General features: G+C 38.4%; 1 protein-coding gene across 9 annotated transcripts in view; it reads left to right on the forward strand.

Moving 5' to 3' along the window:
• INPP4B (inositol polyphosphate-4-phosphatase type II B) overlaps positions 1-14,555 on the forward strand; it is a 577,521-nt gene that overhangs the window by 516,849 nt on the left and 46,117 nt on the right. For all 9 annotated transcript variants that reach the window (XM_059697959.1, XM_059697964.1, XM_059697966.1 and 6 more), the window contains 2 exons: positions 1,633-1,745; positions 11,199-11,353. In XM_059697959.1, the coding sequence (XP_059553942.1) occupies positions 1,633-1,745; positions 11,199-11,353 (268 nt within the window). The remainder of the gene's footprint in view (positions 1-1,632; positions 1,746-11,198; positions 11,354-14,555) is intronic.

The raw sequence follows: 14,555 nt of genomic DNA on the forward strand, positions 1-14,555 counted from the left end.
TTAAATTTTTTAAAAATATTAAACAAAGCAATGAACATTTTTGTACTTTCGCCTTTTTTATTACATTATTCAACCCCATTTGAATAAATGATATTCCTATGGAGATAGGCATAGAGATTAGTTGCTCTAAGTTTGTTGTTAGAGGAATGCAGGAGTGAGGAGCAAAAAGCAAAACTTATTGGCTATATTTACATTTTAGGAGACTGATTTTCAGACTAAAACCAATGTATGTTCTATTGGTACCATGATTTTCAGTGGCTATGTAAGGCTCTATCATTATATCTTGAAAGCTCATCTATTAATCTACAAACTAGTCATTACTTATGATACTTCTTTCAAGAACCAGATCTGAGTTTCTGTGGCCTGCAAGATTTTTGTCATGTTGAAAAAAACTTGGCAGCAAGTAAAGTGTTGGATTGATAGGGATGTGCTCTGAATATGGCAAGTTTTGTCATGACAGACATGGAAATAGTGACTTGAAAACTGTAAGCACATCAAAATGATCCCTTCTAAAAAGCATGCAGTGGGGAGAGGGGGTGAAATTACAAGGAATATCATGTCTGTCTATGCTAGAGCATTATCCTTATGGGCAAAGGATAGCCATTTGGTTTATATTTAGGAGCTGTATAGGTGGTTTAAAATGGCTGATTAAAAATATCTTCATGTCAACAATGAAACTAAATTATTTTAAAAAATCATTATGCTTTATTCTGGAGTCTCAGAATTCTGAAGAAGCTGGTCCATTGTGTTAAGATGATTGCTTTTTAATACCCATAGTTAATTGTGAAGACACTAGCACAGATTTGGGGAAAATTAATTACTGGCATAGGAGTTGGGAGACTAGGTTTTTTATTTGACTCTGCCTCTGACTGTGAACCTTGTGAAAAAAATCTCCTAAGAATCTTGACATGAGGTTGCCTTAAATCAGTGTTTTTGCAGGATTTTTATATTTACCCCATATAGTCTCTTGATTCAGACTAGCTATTCAGTAATGAAAAATGGAAGGTTATATCCATCTATGCCATGCTATGATTGAAGCAGTCATCATCATTAAGAATGTTTTTCTTGCCCTGGTCGGTGTGGCTCAGTTGGTTGGTGCTTCATCCCATACACCAAGAGGTGGTGGGTTTGATTCCTGATTTGTGTTTCTCTCTCCCTCTCCCTTATTCTTTCTCTCAAATCAATTTTTAAAAAAAGAATGTTTTTCTTGTTAGTATGCAATGGTTCTCAACCTGTGGGTCACGAACAATGAAAATATATCCTGCATATCAGATATTTACGTTATGATTCATAACAGTAGCAAAATTACAGTTACGAAGTAGCAACAAAAATAATTTTATGGTTGGGGGTCACCACAACATGAGGAACTGTATTAAAGTGTCACAGCATTAGGAAGGTTGAGAACCACTGGTATTATATGAGACTAGTTGACATTACCACAATTACACAGAATAGGGAAACTGAGTCATGTGTCTAAATAAAGAATAAAACTAGAGGATTAATAAGTATGATTATCCTTACATAGTCTGCTCCAAATAACACCACTTGTTGTCATCGATTGCATTTGCAAATATATTGAGGAAAATTTTGTGAGCAGCTTAATGTTGTTTCTTTTTCTTCTCCTTTTTTCAGACATTTCACATTTTCATGAACAAAATGATTTAAAAGGATTATTAGAAAATCTCCATCAAAATATCCAAGCCAAAAAGAGGAAGAATGTAGAAATCATGTGGCTAGCTGCAACGGTAAGCACTGTCCTGTTAGACCTTACTCACTGTCACCGCGAGGACCAGCAATCAATATTGGGTGTCTACTCGATAGGGGCCAACATTAGCACTCTGAGTTACCAGATGTCATCTTCCATTGTCTAGGAGATAAAGCATTGTCATAGTGCTATCAGTAGACTAGAACACAAATTGGAACAAGATAAACTCAATGAGAAAGAATCCTTCAATTGGCTTTTCTCACAAATCTTGGATATGTTTGACACTTGGAGGTTAGAAGGAAGTGTCCTCAATTTTCTTGATGTTGCATGTTTCAGCCCATCTCATGCTCGAGAGACTTATGATTTCAACAGAATGTAGTTATCAGATCTCTGACTTAAAGCCTCAGTAAGGCTCCTGGACATATTGTTCAATTAATGAGTTTGTAAATGTGTTTGCTAATTTAGATATTGGCATAGAATGTATTACTGGCAGATTGCTCTCAGGGTAATGAGCTATATATGGTATGGTTCTTTCTCAGTTAATGACACCCTCAGGGTAGAAGATCTTCCTGATTTCCCACCCCAGATTTCTACAAGAGTGAGCAAGAGCATCTTGCCTGCGGTTTGCAAGCTCTTATCTGGCAACCATTTCAGGCATAGCTTGGATAATCTTACAAGTTTTGCTAAACATTCAGACCCTAAGGAATGGATCTTTTCATTAGGAAAGGCAAACCTTGGAGCTCTCGATGATGAATTCCATGTGTGTAGTTGCTCTCAGCATTACTCTTGTAATTTGGAGTTAGGTTAACCCAACTGCTAGCATACTCTATTCATTCGCTATCAATAGTGTTTCAGACAGAGCCTTTCCCCCTACTGTCAGTGCTTACATTATAATCCAATATTATTTCCTCTCTTCTGTGGAAAAGGAATGGATAATTTACCATAAGTTGAAAGATAAAATAACTTACCAAGAGCAAGGCAGAGGAAAGCAGCTTTAGTTTCCCTTCATGCCCCCTTGGAGCCCCAGGGAAGAACATCAAAGGTAACAATATGAAACATGGCTTTCAGGCGGCTCATTTACACTGGTCCCATTTAGCACCATAGTGCATTACAGGAAGGTTGTTTTAATAGTTTTTTCCCCAGTGTGACTGCTCTTTATATCTTCAAACACTACTATGCTTGTTAATTCTCACAGAAATTTCACAAAGGCAGATTGTAAGTTATTTTTGCTCTTTCCCTAATAACATGGTAGCTTGAAGGAAGTCTGATCATTTACCAAGGCTATCTGGCAACTTGGGGACAGATACATGTCATTATATACATACCATGCAATTATGTAAATAGGAAAGTGAAGGATGCACACATGCAAACACAAATGTATATTTTTTCTTAGTATATGTACTTTCCCATTTGGATATATAAAAAAGTTTTCCCATTAATTCCATTCATTTCTGAAATACTGTTCTAAAATTCATATACTGGCCAAATGTGGCTTACTCACAACTTCTCTTTGTGTGAAAGTACCTGTCTTGATGAATACACATATGCACAGTGTGGAAATTTAGCATTCTGTGGGAATATTAACTTTATTATTAATAGCATATCTGTAGGCTGATACCTCAGTTTCAATATCCTGTAAACCAAGGCCCATGATAATACTCTTAAAATGAAGAAATATAGAAATCCCTTTTGACATTTTCAAAAAAGCTTTTACTTCTGCTTCTATTTCCTTTCCCCTTCTATAAATCTATTGATGAAAATCCTGCTTTTGATAAGCTTTAACATTCTAATTGAAAAAGATAAAGCTTTTGGTTTTATCTTAACTAAATTTTAAAAAATAAAAATGAGAATCTGAAGATCAAATGCCAATCAGATGTGTTAAATTAACCTCATATAATTAAAAAGTGTTGTAAAAATGCAGCCTGTCTACTCTGATGAAATGGCCCTGCTTCCTTTCAATTTTAAATTTAGAACACTCAGTATTCTTAGTAGGATGTCACAAATAATAGTGATAATATAGTATTTGAAAATTCATTCTTTTAAAAAATCATATCTGATAAGTAGATAGCAAGATTTATATTTTATTACCATGAATATAGTCCAACCTTTGTTATTTTATATTAAATTTTTTGAAATACTATTTATTTGAATGGATTGGAATTCTCTAGATGGAAAATTATTGTATGGTAAAATCATGCTTTCACAGTTCTCTAGTCACTTCTACTGGAAATAATGAGAAAGTACCAAATAAGGTACTGGTAAATAATAAGGACTGGTAAATCCTAGGCTAAGAATCACCATTAAAATATGGTATAGGTGGTGTGTGTGTATGAGCTAGGGACAGTTAGATTCTGCAAGTCTTCTAAGGGGCTGCTAAACCGGGCAGTCTTAGGCAGCGGAGTCCCGCTCCCTGCGTGGACAATCCTGGGCGGCCAGCACAGGCACGGCGACCACGCCATCTTGGGAAACAGAGCTGCTTGAGACTAGGATCCTGGCCTCAGCACCACCCAGTCTGATCTCAGACGCATACCAGAACCCTGCAGCCACTGGGGACAGAGACCTGCTACCACAGCTACAGACCTGTGGACACCAAAAGTTCAGAAATCCCCGCGGCAGATCCGTGAGTAACAGAGCCCATCCCCCCTTCCCGCAGACTTGCTGGCAGTGCCAGAGTAACTAACTGATAGACCCACCCCTTGCCAGGGCCTCAGCGCTCCAGGAACTTTAGCCTGGAAGTGCGCGAGCACCTTGGAACTGCCAGCTTCTGAGCCCTGGGCTGGGAGCAAACACGCGAACCCCAGGAACTGAGCCTACGCGCACTGCCAGCTTCTGAGCCCTGAGCTGGGATCAATCACGCAAACACCGGGAATTTGTCCCGCATATCACAGGCCCAGGGACCCCGATTCTCTGGGCAGGAGGCAGCACAAAGCACCAGTGACTTGACTGTGTTTCCTTTCACCTGCGCCTGAGATCCTGATTCCCTGTGCATTCATACTAAGAGCCAGTAACTCCAATTCCTGGTGCTAGGGCACACAGGGACCCCGATTCTCAAGGCAAGGTCGCCCGAAGCAACAGAGACTCTGATACTGGATTCTGGGGAACTCTGACTTCTGGCGCATGCTAGGGGGCTCTGGTTTTCAACACGCTTCAGGGGGGTCTCTGTTTCAGCACAGTGCAGGCAGGGTCCCTGATTCTAAGGGCGCATGCGAGGCCACATTGAGCGCTAACAACACTGACTCTGAGCGAGCCTGGTTCCCACCAACCCACAACAACCACACATCTTAGTGTCAGAGCTCTTCAGTGACACTAGGGTGGTGGGAGGCCCCCACTGCCCATGGCCCAGGCCCACGCAACTCGACGTTTGAACCATCAGGAGATAATCAGAATGAAGAGACGAAACAACCCCCAGAGGAAAGACAATGAGGAGTCACCAAGAAAGAACATTAATGAAGTTGAAGCATGCAACATGGCAGAAAAAGAATTCAGAATAATGGTTGTACAATTCATTCACAGGATGGATGAGAAAATCAACAACCTATGCAAGAATCAGGAAGAAATGAAAAGTGATATAGCTACAATCAAAAACACCATGGAAAGTTTCAACAGCAGACTAGAAGAAGCAGAGGACCGAATTAGTGAATTAGAAGATAAGGCAGAGAAACAAGCTCAATCTGAACAGCAACTGGAGAAAAAAATTAAAAAGCAGGAGAGCCTAAGGGAGCTTCGGGACAACATGAAACGAAGTAACATACGCATAATAGGGCTGCAAGAAGGACAAGAAGAGCAGCAAGGATTAGAAAATCTATTTGCAGAAATAATGTCAGAAAACTTCCCAGATATGGGGAAGAAAAAAGTTACACAAGTACAGAGAGTCCCAGGCAAGATGAACCCCAAAAGACCCACACCAAGACACGTCATAATAACGATGGCAAATGTACAAGACAAAGACAGAATCTTAAAGGCTGCAAGAGAGAAACAGAGAGTTACCAAAAAGGATCCCCCATCAGATTATCAAATGATTTCTCAACAGAAACACATCAGGCCAGAAAAGAATGGACAGAAATTTACAAAGTAATGCAAAGCAAAGGGCTGAATCCAAGAATACTCTATCCAGCAAGGCTATCATTCAAAATTGAAGGGGAAATAAGAAGCTTCACAGACAAAAAAAGGCTAAGGGAGTTTATCACCACCAAGCCAGCAATGCAAGAAATGCTAAAGGGACTGGTGTAAAAAGAAGAACTAAAAAGCCCAGAAAGAAAGCAGCCACAAAAAAAAAAAATAGAAATGGCGACAAACAAGTACCTTTCAATAATAACTTTAAACGTAAATGGACTAAATGGTCCAATCAAAAGACATCAAGTGGCTGAATGGATACAAAAACATGACCCATATATTTGCTGTCTACAAGAGACTCACCTCATTAGAAGGGACTCACACAGACTGAAAGTGAAGGGATGGAAAAATATCTTCCAGGCAAATGGAAATGAAAAAAAAGCTGGGGTAGCAATACTTATATCAGACAAAATAGACCTCAAAGTGAAGGCCATAACAAGAAATAAGAAAGGCCACTTCATAATACTAGAGGGATCAATACAAAAAGAGGATATAACCCTGATAAACATATATGCACCCAATGCAGAAGCACCCACATACATAAGAAAACTCCTGGAAGATACCAGGGGAGAGATCGACAACAATACAATCATAGTAGGGGACTTTAATACACCACTGACATCACTGGATAAATCCGCTAGACAAAAACTCAGCAAAGAAACAGCAATCCTAAATGACTCACTAGATCAGATGGACTTAATTGACATCTTCAGAACACTTCACCCCAAAGCCACAAAATATACGTTCTTCTCAAGTGCTCATGGGACATCTTCAAAAATAGACCACATATTGGGTCACAAACAAAGTCTCCCCAAATTCAAGAAGATTGAAATCATACCAAGCATCTTCTCAGACCACAAGGCCATAATATTAGAAATAAACTACAATAAAAACAACTCAAAATACTCAAACACTTGGAAGCTGAATAGCACGTTATTAAATATTGATTGGGTTACCAATGAGATCCAAGAAGAAATTAAAAACATCCTGGAAACTAATGACAATGAAAACACAACAATCCAAAACCTATGGGACACAATGAAAGCAGTCCTGAGATGGAAGTTTATAGCTCTACAGGCCTATCTCAACAAACAAGAAAAAATGGTAGTAAATCATCTAAATCTACAGCTCAAAGACTTAGAAAGAGAGCAACAAGAAAAGCCCATAGTGAGCAGAAGGAAGGAGATAATAAAGATTAGAGCAGAAATAAATGACATAGAGACCAAAAAAACAATACAGAAAATCAATGAAACAAAGAGCTGGTTCTTTGAAAGGATAAACAAGATTGACAAACCTCTAGCCAGGCTCACCAAGAAGCAAAGAGAAAGGACCCAAATCAACAAAATCAGAAATGATAGAGGCGAAATAACAACAGATCCCACAAAAATACAAATGATTGTTAAAAAATACTATGGACAACTCTACTCCAACAAACTAGACAACCTGGAGGAAATGGACATATTCCTAGAAAAATACAACATTCCAAAACTTAATCAGGAAGAATCTAAAAATCTCAATAGGCCAATAACTATGGAAGAAATTGAAGCAGTCATCAAAAAGCTTCCAGCAAACAAAAGCCCAGGACCAGATGGCTTCACAGGGGAGTTTTACCAAACATTCAAGGAAGAACTAAAACCTATCCTCCTCAGACTACTACAAAAAAATCCAAGATGAAGGAACACTTCAAAGCTCATTCTATGAAGCCAGCATCACCCTAATACAAAAACCAGGTAAAGACAACACAATGAAAGAGAATTACAGGCCAATATCCCTCAGGAACATAGATGTCAAAATCCTCAACAAAATCTTAGCAAATCGGATCCAGCAGTACATCAGAAAGATCATACACCACGACCAAGTAGGATTTATCCCAGGGATGCAAGGATGGTACAATATCCGCAAATCAATAAACGTGATACATCACATAAACAAATTGAAAGAAAAAAACCACATGGTCATATCAATTGATGCAGAAAAAGCATTGGACAAAATCCAATACCCATTTTTGATAAAAACTCTCAGCAAGGTGGTAATTGAAGGATCATACCTCAACATAATAAAAGCCATATATGACAAACCCACAGCCAACATCATACTCAATGGACAAAAACTAACACCATTTCCCCTAAGAACAGGAACAAGACAGGGATGCCCACTCTCACCACTCCTGTTCAACATAGTACTGGAATTATTAGCCATTGCAATTAGACAAGAAGAAGAAATAAAAGGCATCCACATTGGAAAAGAAGTAAAACTGTCCTTATTTGCAGATGACATGATATTATACTTTAAAAACCCTAAAGACTCCATCAATAAACTATTAGACTTAATAAAAGAATTCGGCAATGTAGCAGGATACAAAATTAACGCCAAGAAATCTATGGCATTTCTATACACCAATAGTGAATGTGCAGAAAGAGAGACTAAAAAAGCAATCCCATTTACCATCGCACCAAAAAAATTAAGCTACCTAGGAATAAACTTAACTAAAGAGGTAAAAGACCTCTTCTCAGAAAACTACAGGACATTGAAAAAAGAGATAGAGGAAGACATAAACAGATGGAAGAACATACCATGTTCTTGGATTGGTAGAATCAACATCATTAAAATGTCCATACTGCCCAAAGCAATCTATAAATTCAAAGCACTTCCCATTAAAATACCAATGGCATATTTCACAGACCTAAAACGTACTCTCCAAAAATTCATCTGGAATAAAAAAAGACCCCGAATAGCTGCAGCAATCCTGAGAAAGAACAAAGTAGGTGGGATCTCAATACCAGATATCAAGCTGTATTACAAAGCCACTGTTCTCAAAACTGCCTGGTACTGGTACAAGAACACACATATAGATCAATGGAATAGAATAGAGAGCCCAGAAACCAGCCCCAACCAATACACTCAATTAATATTTGACAAAGGAGGCAAGAACATACAATGGAGTCAAGATAGTCTCTTCAATAAATGCTGTTGGGAAAATTGGACAGATATATGCAAGAAAATGAAACTGGACCACCAACTTACACCATACACAAAAATAAACTCAAAATGGATAAAGGACTTAAATATACGACGGGAAACCATACAAATACTAGAAGAATCCAAAGGCAACAAAATCTCAGACATATGCCAAAGCAATTTCTTCACCGATACAGCTCCTAGGGCATTGGAAACTAAAGAGAAAATAAACAAATGGGACTACATCAAAATAAAAAGCTTCTGCACAGCAAAAGAAACCATCAACAAAACAACAAGAAAACCCACTGTGTGGGAAAACATATTTGCCAATGTCATATCTGATAAGGGCCTAATCTCCAAAATTTATAGGGAACTCATACAACTTAACAAAAGGAAGATAAACAATCCAATCAAAAAATGGGCAAAGGACCTAAATAGACACTTTTCCCAAGAGGACATTCAGAAAGCCAAGAGACATATGAAAACATGCTCAAAGTCACTAATCATCCGAGAGATGTAAATCAAAACAACAATGAGGTACCATCTCACACCTGTCAGACTGGCTATCATCAACAAATCAACAAACGACAAGTGCTGGAGAGGATGTGGAGAAAAAGGAACACTTGTGCACTGCTGGTGGGAATGCAGACTGGTGCAGCCACTATGGAAGACAATATGGAGTTTCCTCAAAAAACTACAAATGGAACTCCCATTTGACCCTGTGATCCCACTTCTAGGAATATATCCCAGGAAACCAGAAACACCAATCAGACAGGATATATGCACCACTATGTTCATAGCAGCACAATTCACCATAGCTAAGATCTGGAAACAGCCTAAGTGCCCATCAGTAGATGAATGGATTAGAAAACTGTGGTACATCTACACGATGGAATACTATGCTGCTATAAAAAAGAAGGAACTCTTACCATTTGCAACAGCATGGATGGAACTGGAGAGCATTATGCTAAGTGAGATAAGCCAGTCAATGAAGGAAAAATACCACATGAAGTCACTCATTTCTGGATAATAAAGACCATTATAAACTTATGAACAAAAATAGATACAGAGGCAGAACTGCCTCAAACAGACTGTCAAACTACAGCAGGAAGGCTGGGGAGGGTGGGAGGGCAGGAGGGGGGCAGGTAAGAGATCAACCAAAGGACTTGTATGCATGCATATAAGCATAACCAATGGACATAAGACACTGGGAGGTAGGGGAGGCCAGGGGATTGTCAAGGGTGGGGGGGAAAAAAGGAGACATATGTAATACTCTTTGTAATACTTTAAGCAATAATAAAAAAAAGAATAAGAAAAAAATATATAAAATCTTGTATTGGTAAAAAAAAATATATAGATGGTATAAAACCTTGATAAACTGTATTATTATATCCTCTTCTCGAAACAGTTAAGGCAACTGGTAAGGCCTCCTTGATGGCAGATAATAAAGCAGGCCTGTGTTATGTCAGATTTATGTTAACTACATGTTGATATTAAAGTTGATTGTTGGTATCTGGTATCAGGGCTCTACCAAGGGATATGGAAGAGAAAAGAATGGAATGATTCACCTGTTAACCATGAGTTGATGAGAAAAGAGATTATTGCTTCTCCTGATTTATGGCAGAATCGCAAAAAGAAGGAATTACAGATAAAAACAGAATAGAATGGAAGTTAAAGACTTGATTCTTAGAGTTAGGTGGACTTACATTAACATCCTGGCTGGACAGTGTTGTACACAAGTTACTTAACCTCTCCAAACCTCGATGTACTTGCCTGTAAAATGAGAATAATTATACCTTCCTCCAGGGTTCATGTGCAGTTAATTAAATTTCAAACCTATATGAAATGTATTAGCAGGGCACCGGAACACGGTAGATGTGCAATTAGCAGTAATATTTTTTGGGGGGGAGGGGGCGGTGTCCTTATTCTTATTAGTTGTATTGATAAGTGGTTAGTGGTTCCCTCATCTGCTGTGCTGGTACCATGTAGATGTTTGAAATTTTCTAACATTAAAACCAAAACTAGCAAAGGTTGCTTAAAAGTAAGACAACATTAGTTATTTAGGATTCAAATCAAGTGTCTGAGCCCCTTCACAATTAAGGTGTTGTTCCTAAGCTGTGATTGTTAGGGTTATCCACTACAGCTGGGCCCCCTTCAGGGAGCATTGCTGCCTCTGCTGGATATTGACCACCCCTGTGGTTTCAACAGTCCCACGCCTCACACCATACACACTACCTAAAATCTGTTACACTGGCTTTTGAAACGACCAGCTGTGGTTTTACATTCAATAGAGCAGATCGAACCAACCGAAACTATCACATATTAACATAAATTTAGTGTGTTGAGACAAGAAGAGTTTAGGAGTCCCACCCTAGAGTAACCAGCCAAAGAACAATAAACGGCCTGTCCATCTGTGTTACAGATTTGTCGCAAACTAAATGGTATTCGTTTCACCTGTTGTAAAAGTGCCAAAGACAGGACATCGATGTCAGTGACGCTTGAACAGTGCTCCATCCTGAGAGATGAGCACCAGCTGCACAAGGACTTCTTCATCCGAGCACTGGACTGCATGAGAAGGTATCCACTTGTCTTTCACTTCCTTTCTTTTAAAATCATTTTAAGGTTTTTTTTGTTCTTTTGTTTGTTGGTTGGTTTGTTTTGCAAATGCATATTTTACTGGAGAACTAACCACTTAATAACTTCACTGCATTTCCATGGCTTTTCACTCATGACATGAAAGATAATATACTTTTAAATATTCCCCAGACTCATTTTAGGCAGTAGAAGAGAATCTGGCTAAATTTTTACAATATACATGGAGGTTCTATCTCATCAAGTCATTTAAACCTAAGTGAACAGGCTCTGTTGTTTTTTTCCTATATAGCACTTGAAGAGGACAGTTTCTTTATATCTGAGTAGTTATGAATACACACAAAATAAAACTAAGTTATTATCCAAACAAAACCTTTCCAAATTGCAACTAACAGGTGATCTTCCCGTGAGTTGCAGGGTCTCCAGGTTGGTAGCTCCTTCCTAAAATTATTTTGATATCACTTATCATTAAGACGGGATGACACTAATACTTTAAAATAGAGAAGTCACATTGTTACTCTGCTGGCATTTAAAATGCAGTGCCTGAAGTCATGTTTCTTGATTCATTTCCACAGTAATTAAATCTAAAGTCAAAGCCATAATGGGAAGGGAAAAGTACCCCATTCACAATGTCTGTCAGCAAGGACACACGTTAATTAAAAAGTTAAACGAAATAGTCTCTTTGCTGCAGACACTGATGCAGAAGCACACCAGGAAGCGTGGGACAGGCTCCTGGTTCCCAGGAAGGAATGCCATGTGATCCTCTGGACAGGGCTGCTTCAGATCTGCCATGTCATTAGCTTCCCCTTTTCTTTTAACTGCTGTAGTCTTCTAGCGGAGACTTTGCCGCTTTCTGTGCCTATGTGTTTTCCCCACTAATGAGAGGTTTCGGAAGTCCTCGATTTTACCCATTCCATGTCTCTGGGCATTTCCATTGTTAGGTGGAGTTCTATCATAATTTTTTTATAGATGTAGGAGGATATCTTTGAGGCCTGACATGAACATCTGAGCCATATGAAACACATTGGGTTGACAAAAAAAAACTTCTTTCAAAAATAATCTCTCTTTTCAAAAATAACCTACCAGTGCTAATGGGGAAAATTCAGAATCAGGGTATGAAACCATCTAAGGTGCATAAAAAGAGTAAACGTGTCACTGTGGATGAGCAAAAGGGCTGGAGGGGAGAGCAGAAACACAGGATACTTATAGACCAGAGACAACAAAGGACTAAAGTGATCCAAGCAACATAAATTATCCTGAAGGGGAAACTGTTATTTATTTAAGGGGACAGTAATGGTTATTTCCAACAATATTTCCCAGGGTCCAGGATGTTGGGAAGGGAGAGGATTTGCAAAGCTTCTCTGTCATGTGGGGAGCCCCACCCTCCAGTGACTTTAAAATGCACACCAGGATCACTGTTTTAAAGGAGTTTAATTTTCATGGTTTTGAATGTATTGAAGTTTTTTATTTTGTTTTATATCTGTTGCAATTTATTTTATCTTTGATTATTCTAACCACCCTTCAGGCTATTTTGTCTGTATTCATTTAGAGTTTACCAAGGTTATATCACTGCTTTCTTACTTTCATTTTTTCCTCATCTTATCTTTTCTCATTTTATTGTGTTTATCGCTGTAAAAGTTTCAAGTTATTCTATGTAGATGAGCAAAATGTTGTTGATAAAAAGAAATGAAGCTTCGTCTACCTGCTTATTCAGAAACCCCATGCCAGAATAAGCTCCATGAGGAACGATATTTCTGTTTTCCCTTTCTCTCTGCAGTAAGGCTGTGCCTAGATCAATGCCTAGTGGTAGTGGGTTCTCAATAAGTATACTGTGAATGAGTGAGCAAATGAATGAATGAAGTTTAGGTTCTATATACTAGGAAGTTTTGTTCACACATAGACATTCGGAATTAAACACATCAAGTTATCTTTCAATTATGACATATTTAATAAGCAAAAGTTCCATCAGATGAAAGTGAGAGTTTGGAGAAGTTATGATACAAAAGCAAAACAGGCTACAAATGCCCTACCTTAAGTCGAAATCTGGATCCACTCTTTGTACAGTGTTCAAATGTTCACTCTCTATTTTCCTACACATCCAGTACTTCCTTGCGGCTGCACACTCCCGCCATCAGCCTCTAGTTAGAATCTGTTTGACTGAAATGGAAGAAGACGATCTTCTTCAGATTAGAAAGTTAGCAAGGTGCCTGGCTAGATCTGACTCTGTAAGGAGCTCCTAGGAGTTGCCTATATTGCCAGATCGAAACAATGATTCCCAACCCTTATTGCCCATTTGAAACCCCTGGGGCTGGAGGTGAGCCTCTGGGATGGAGCCAGGGTGGAAACCACCTGACTAAAGTCAGCCTCACTGAAACCTGATGCCCTTCAGTAACTGCTTTTGATGGCTTTGTGGTAAAACTATAAGCTTAGTCTCCATTCCCTTTCTTTGAGTGTGAGGGGTATGTATATTGTCAAATTCCCCCTTAATCATCTACAGCAGAAATTTATAACATGGTGGCTGCATAATCAGCAGATATTTTTCTTAAAGAAAGGAAGAATGCAGTACCAGCATTCAATTTTCAGTTATGAACTCTCCAGTGAATGCCATCTTGTCCCAGTGCATTAGCAGAAAACATTTTCGTAGGAATTTTTAAATATATTTGATTAATAAATGATTAGAATTGGAATTAAAATACAAAATTTGAATGGAGTGTAAAATGTCATGTTTTATCCCAAAGTAATTGTGTTGGGAAATGTAATTGGCACTAAAAAGTAAATTAAAATGAACATGCCGGTGTATAGTTATTTCTCTTGTAGGATGTCTGGCATTATGTGTTTATACAGTGTAACATGTGACACCATATTCCTTAGTTGTCTGTCTGTAACTTTTATTTTCCTCAAGCTACATTACGCTGCAATCTGTCATTTTATAATGGCTGCTTAAAATTAAGATAGCTGATATGTCATTAGTAAAATTAATCAGGGAACATTACAGCCTACAACGTATTTATCACCCTTAAGATACAGGGCTTTAATCATTCTATTTTAGTAAACAGTTAAGTCATAGGAGAGAGACTAAAAGGCCCATCAGCCCTATTGAATTTTATTATCTTGTTGAAATTCATGTTCTCAACATGTTGCACCTGACATTTTTATGTTGGGGCAGCATAATTTATTTAATGTTCTG

The sequence above is a fragment of the Myotis daubentonii genome, chromosome 5 (assembly GCF_963259705.1).
Source record: "Myotis daubentonii chromosome 5, mMyoDau2.1, whole genome shotgun sequence".
Classification (NCBI taxonomy): Eukaryota; Metazoa; Chordata; class Mammalia; order Chiroptera; family Vespertilionidae; genus Myotis; species Myotis daubentonii.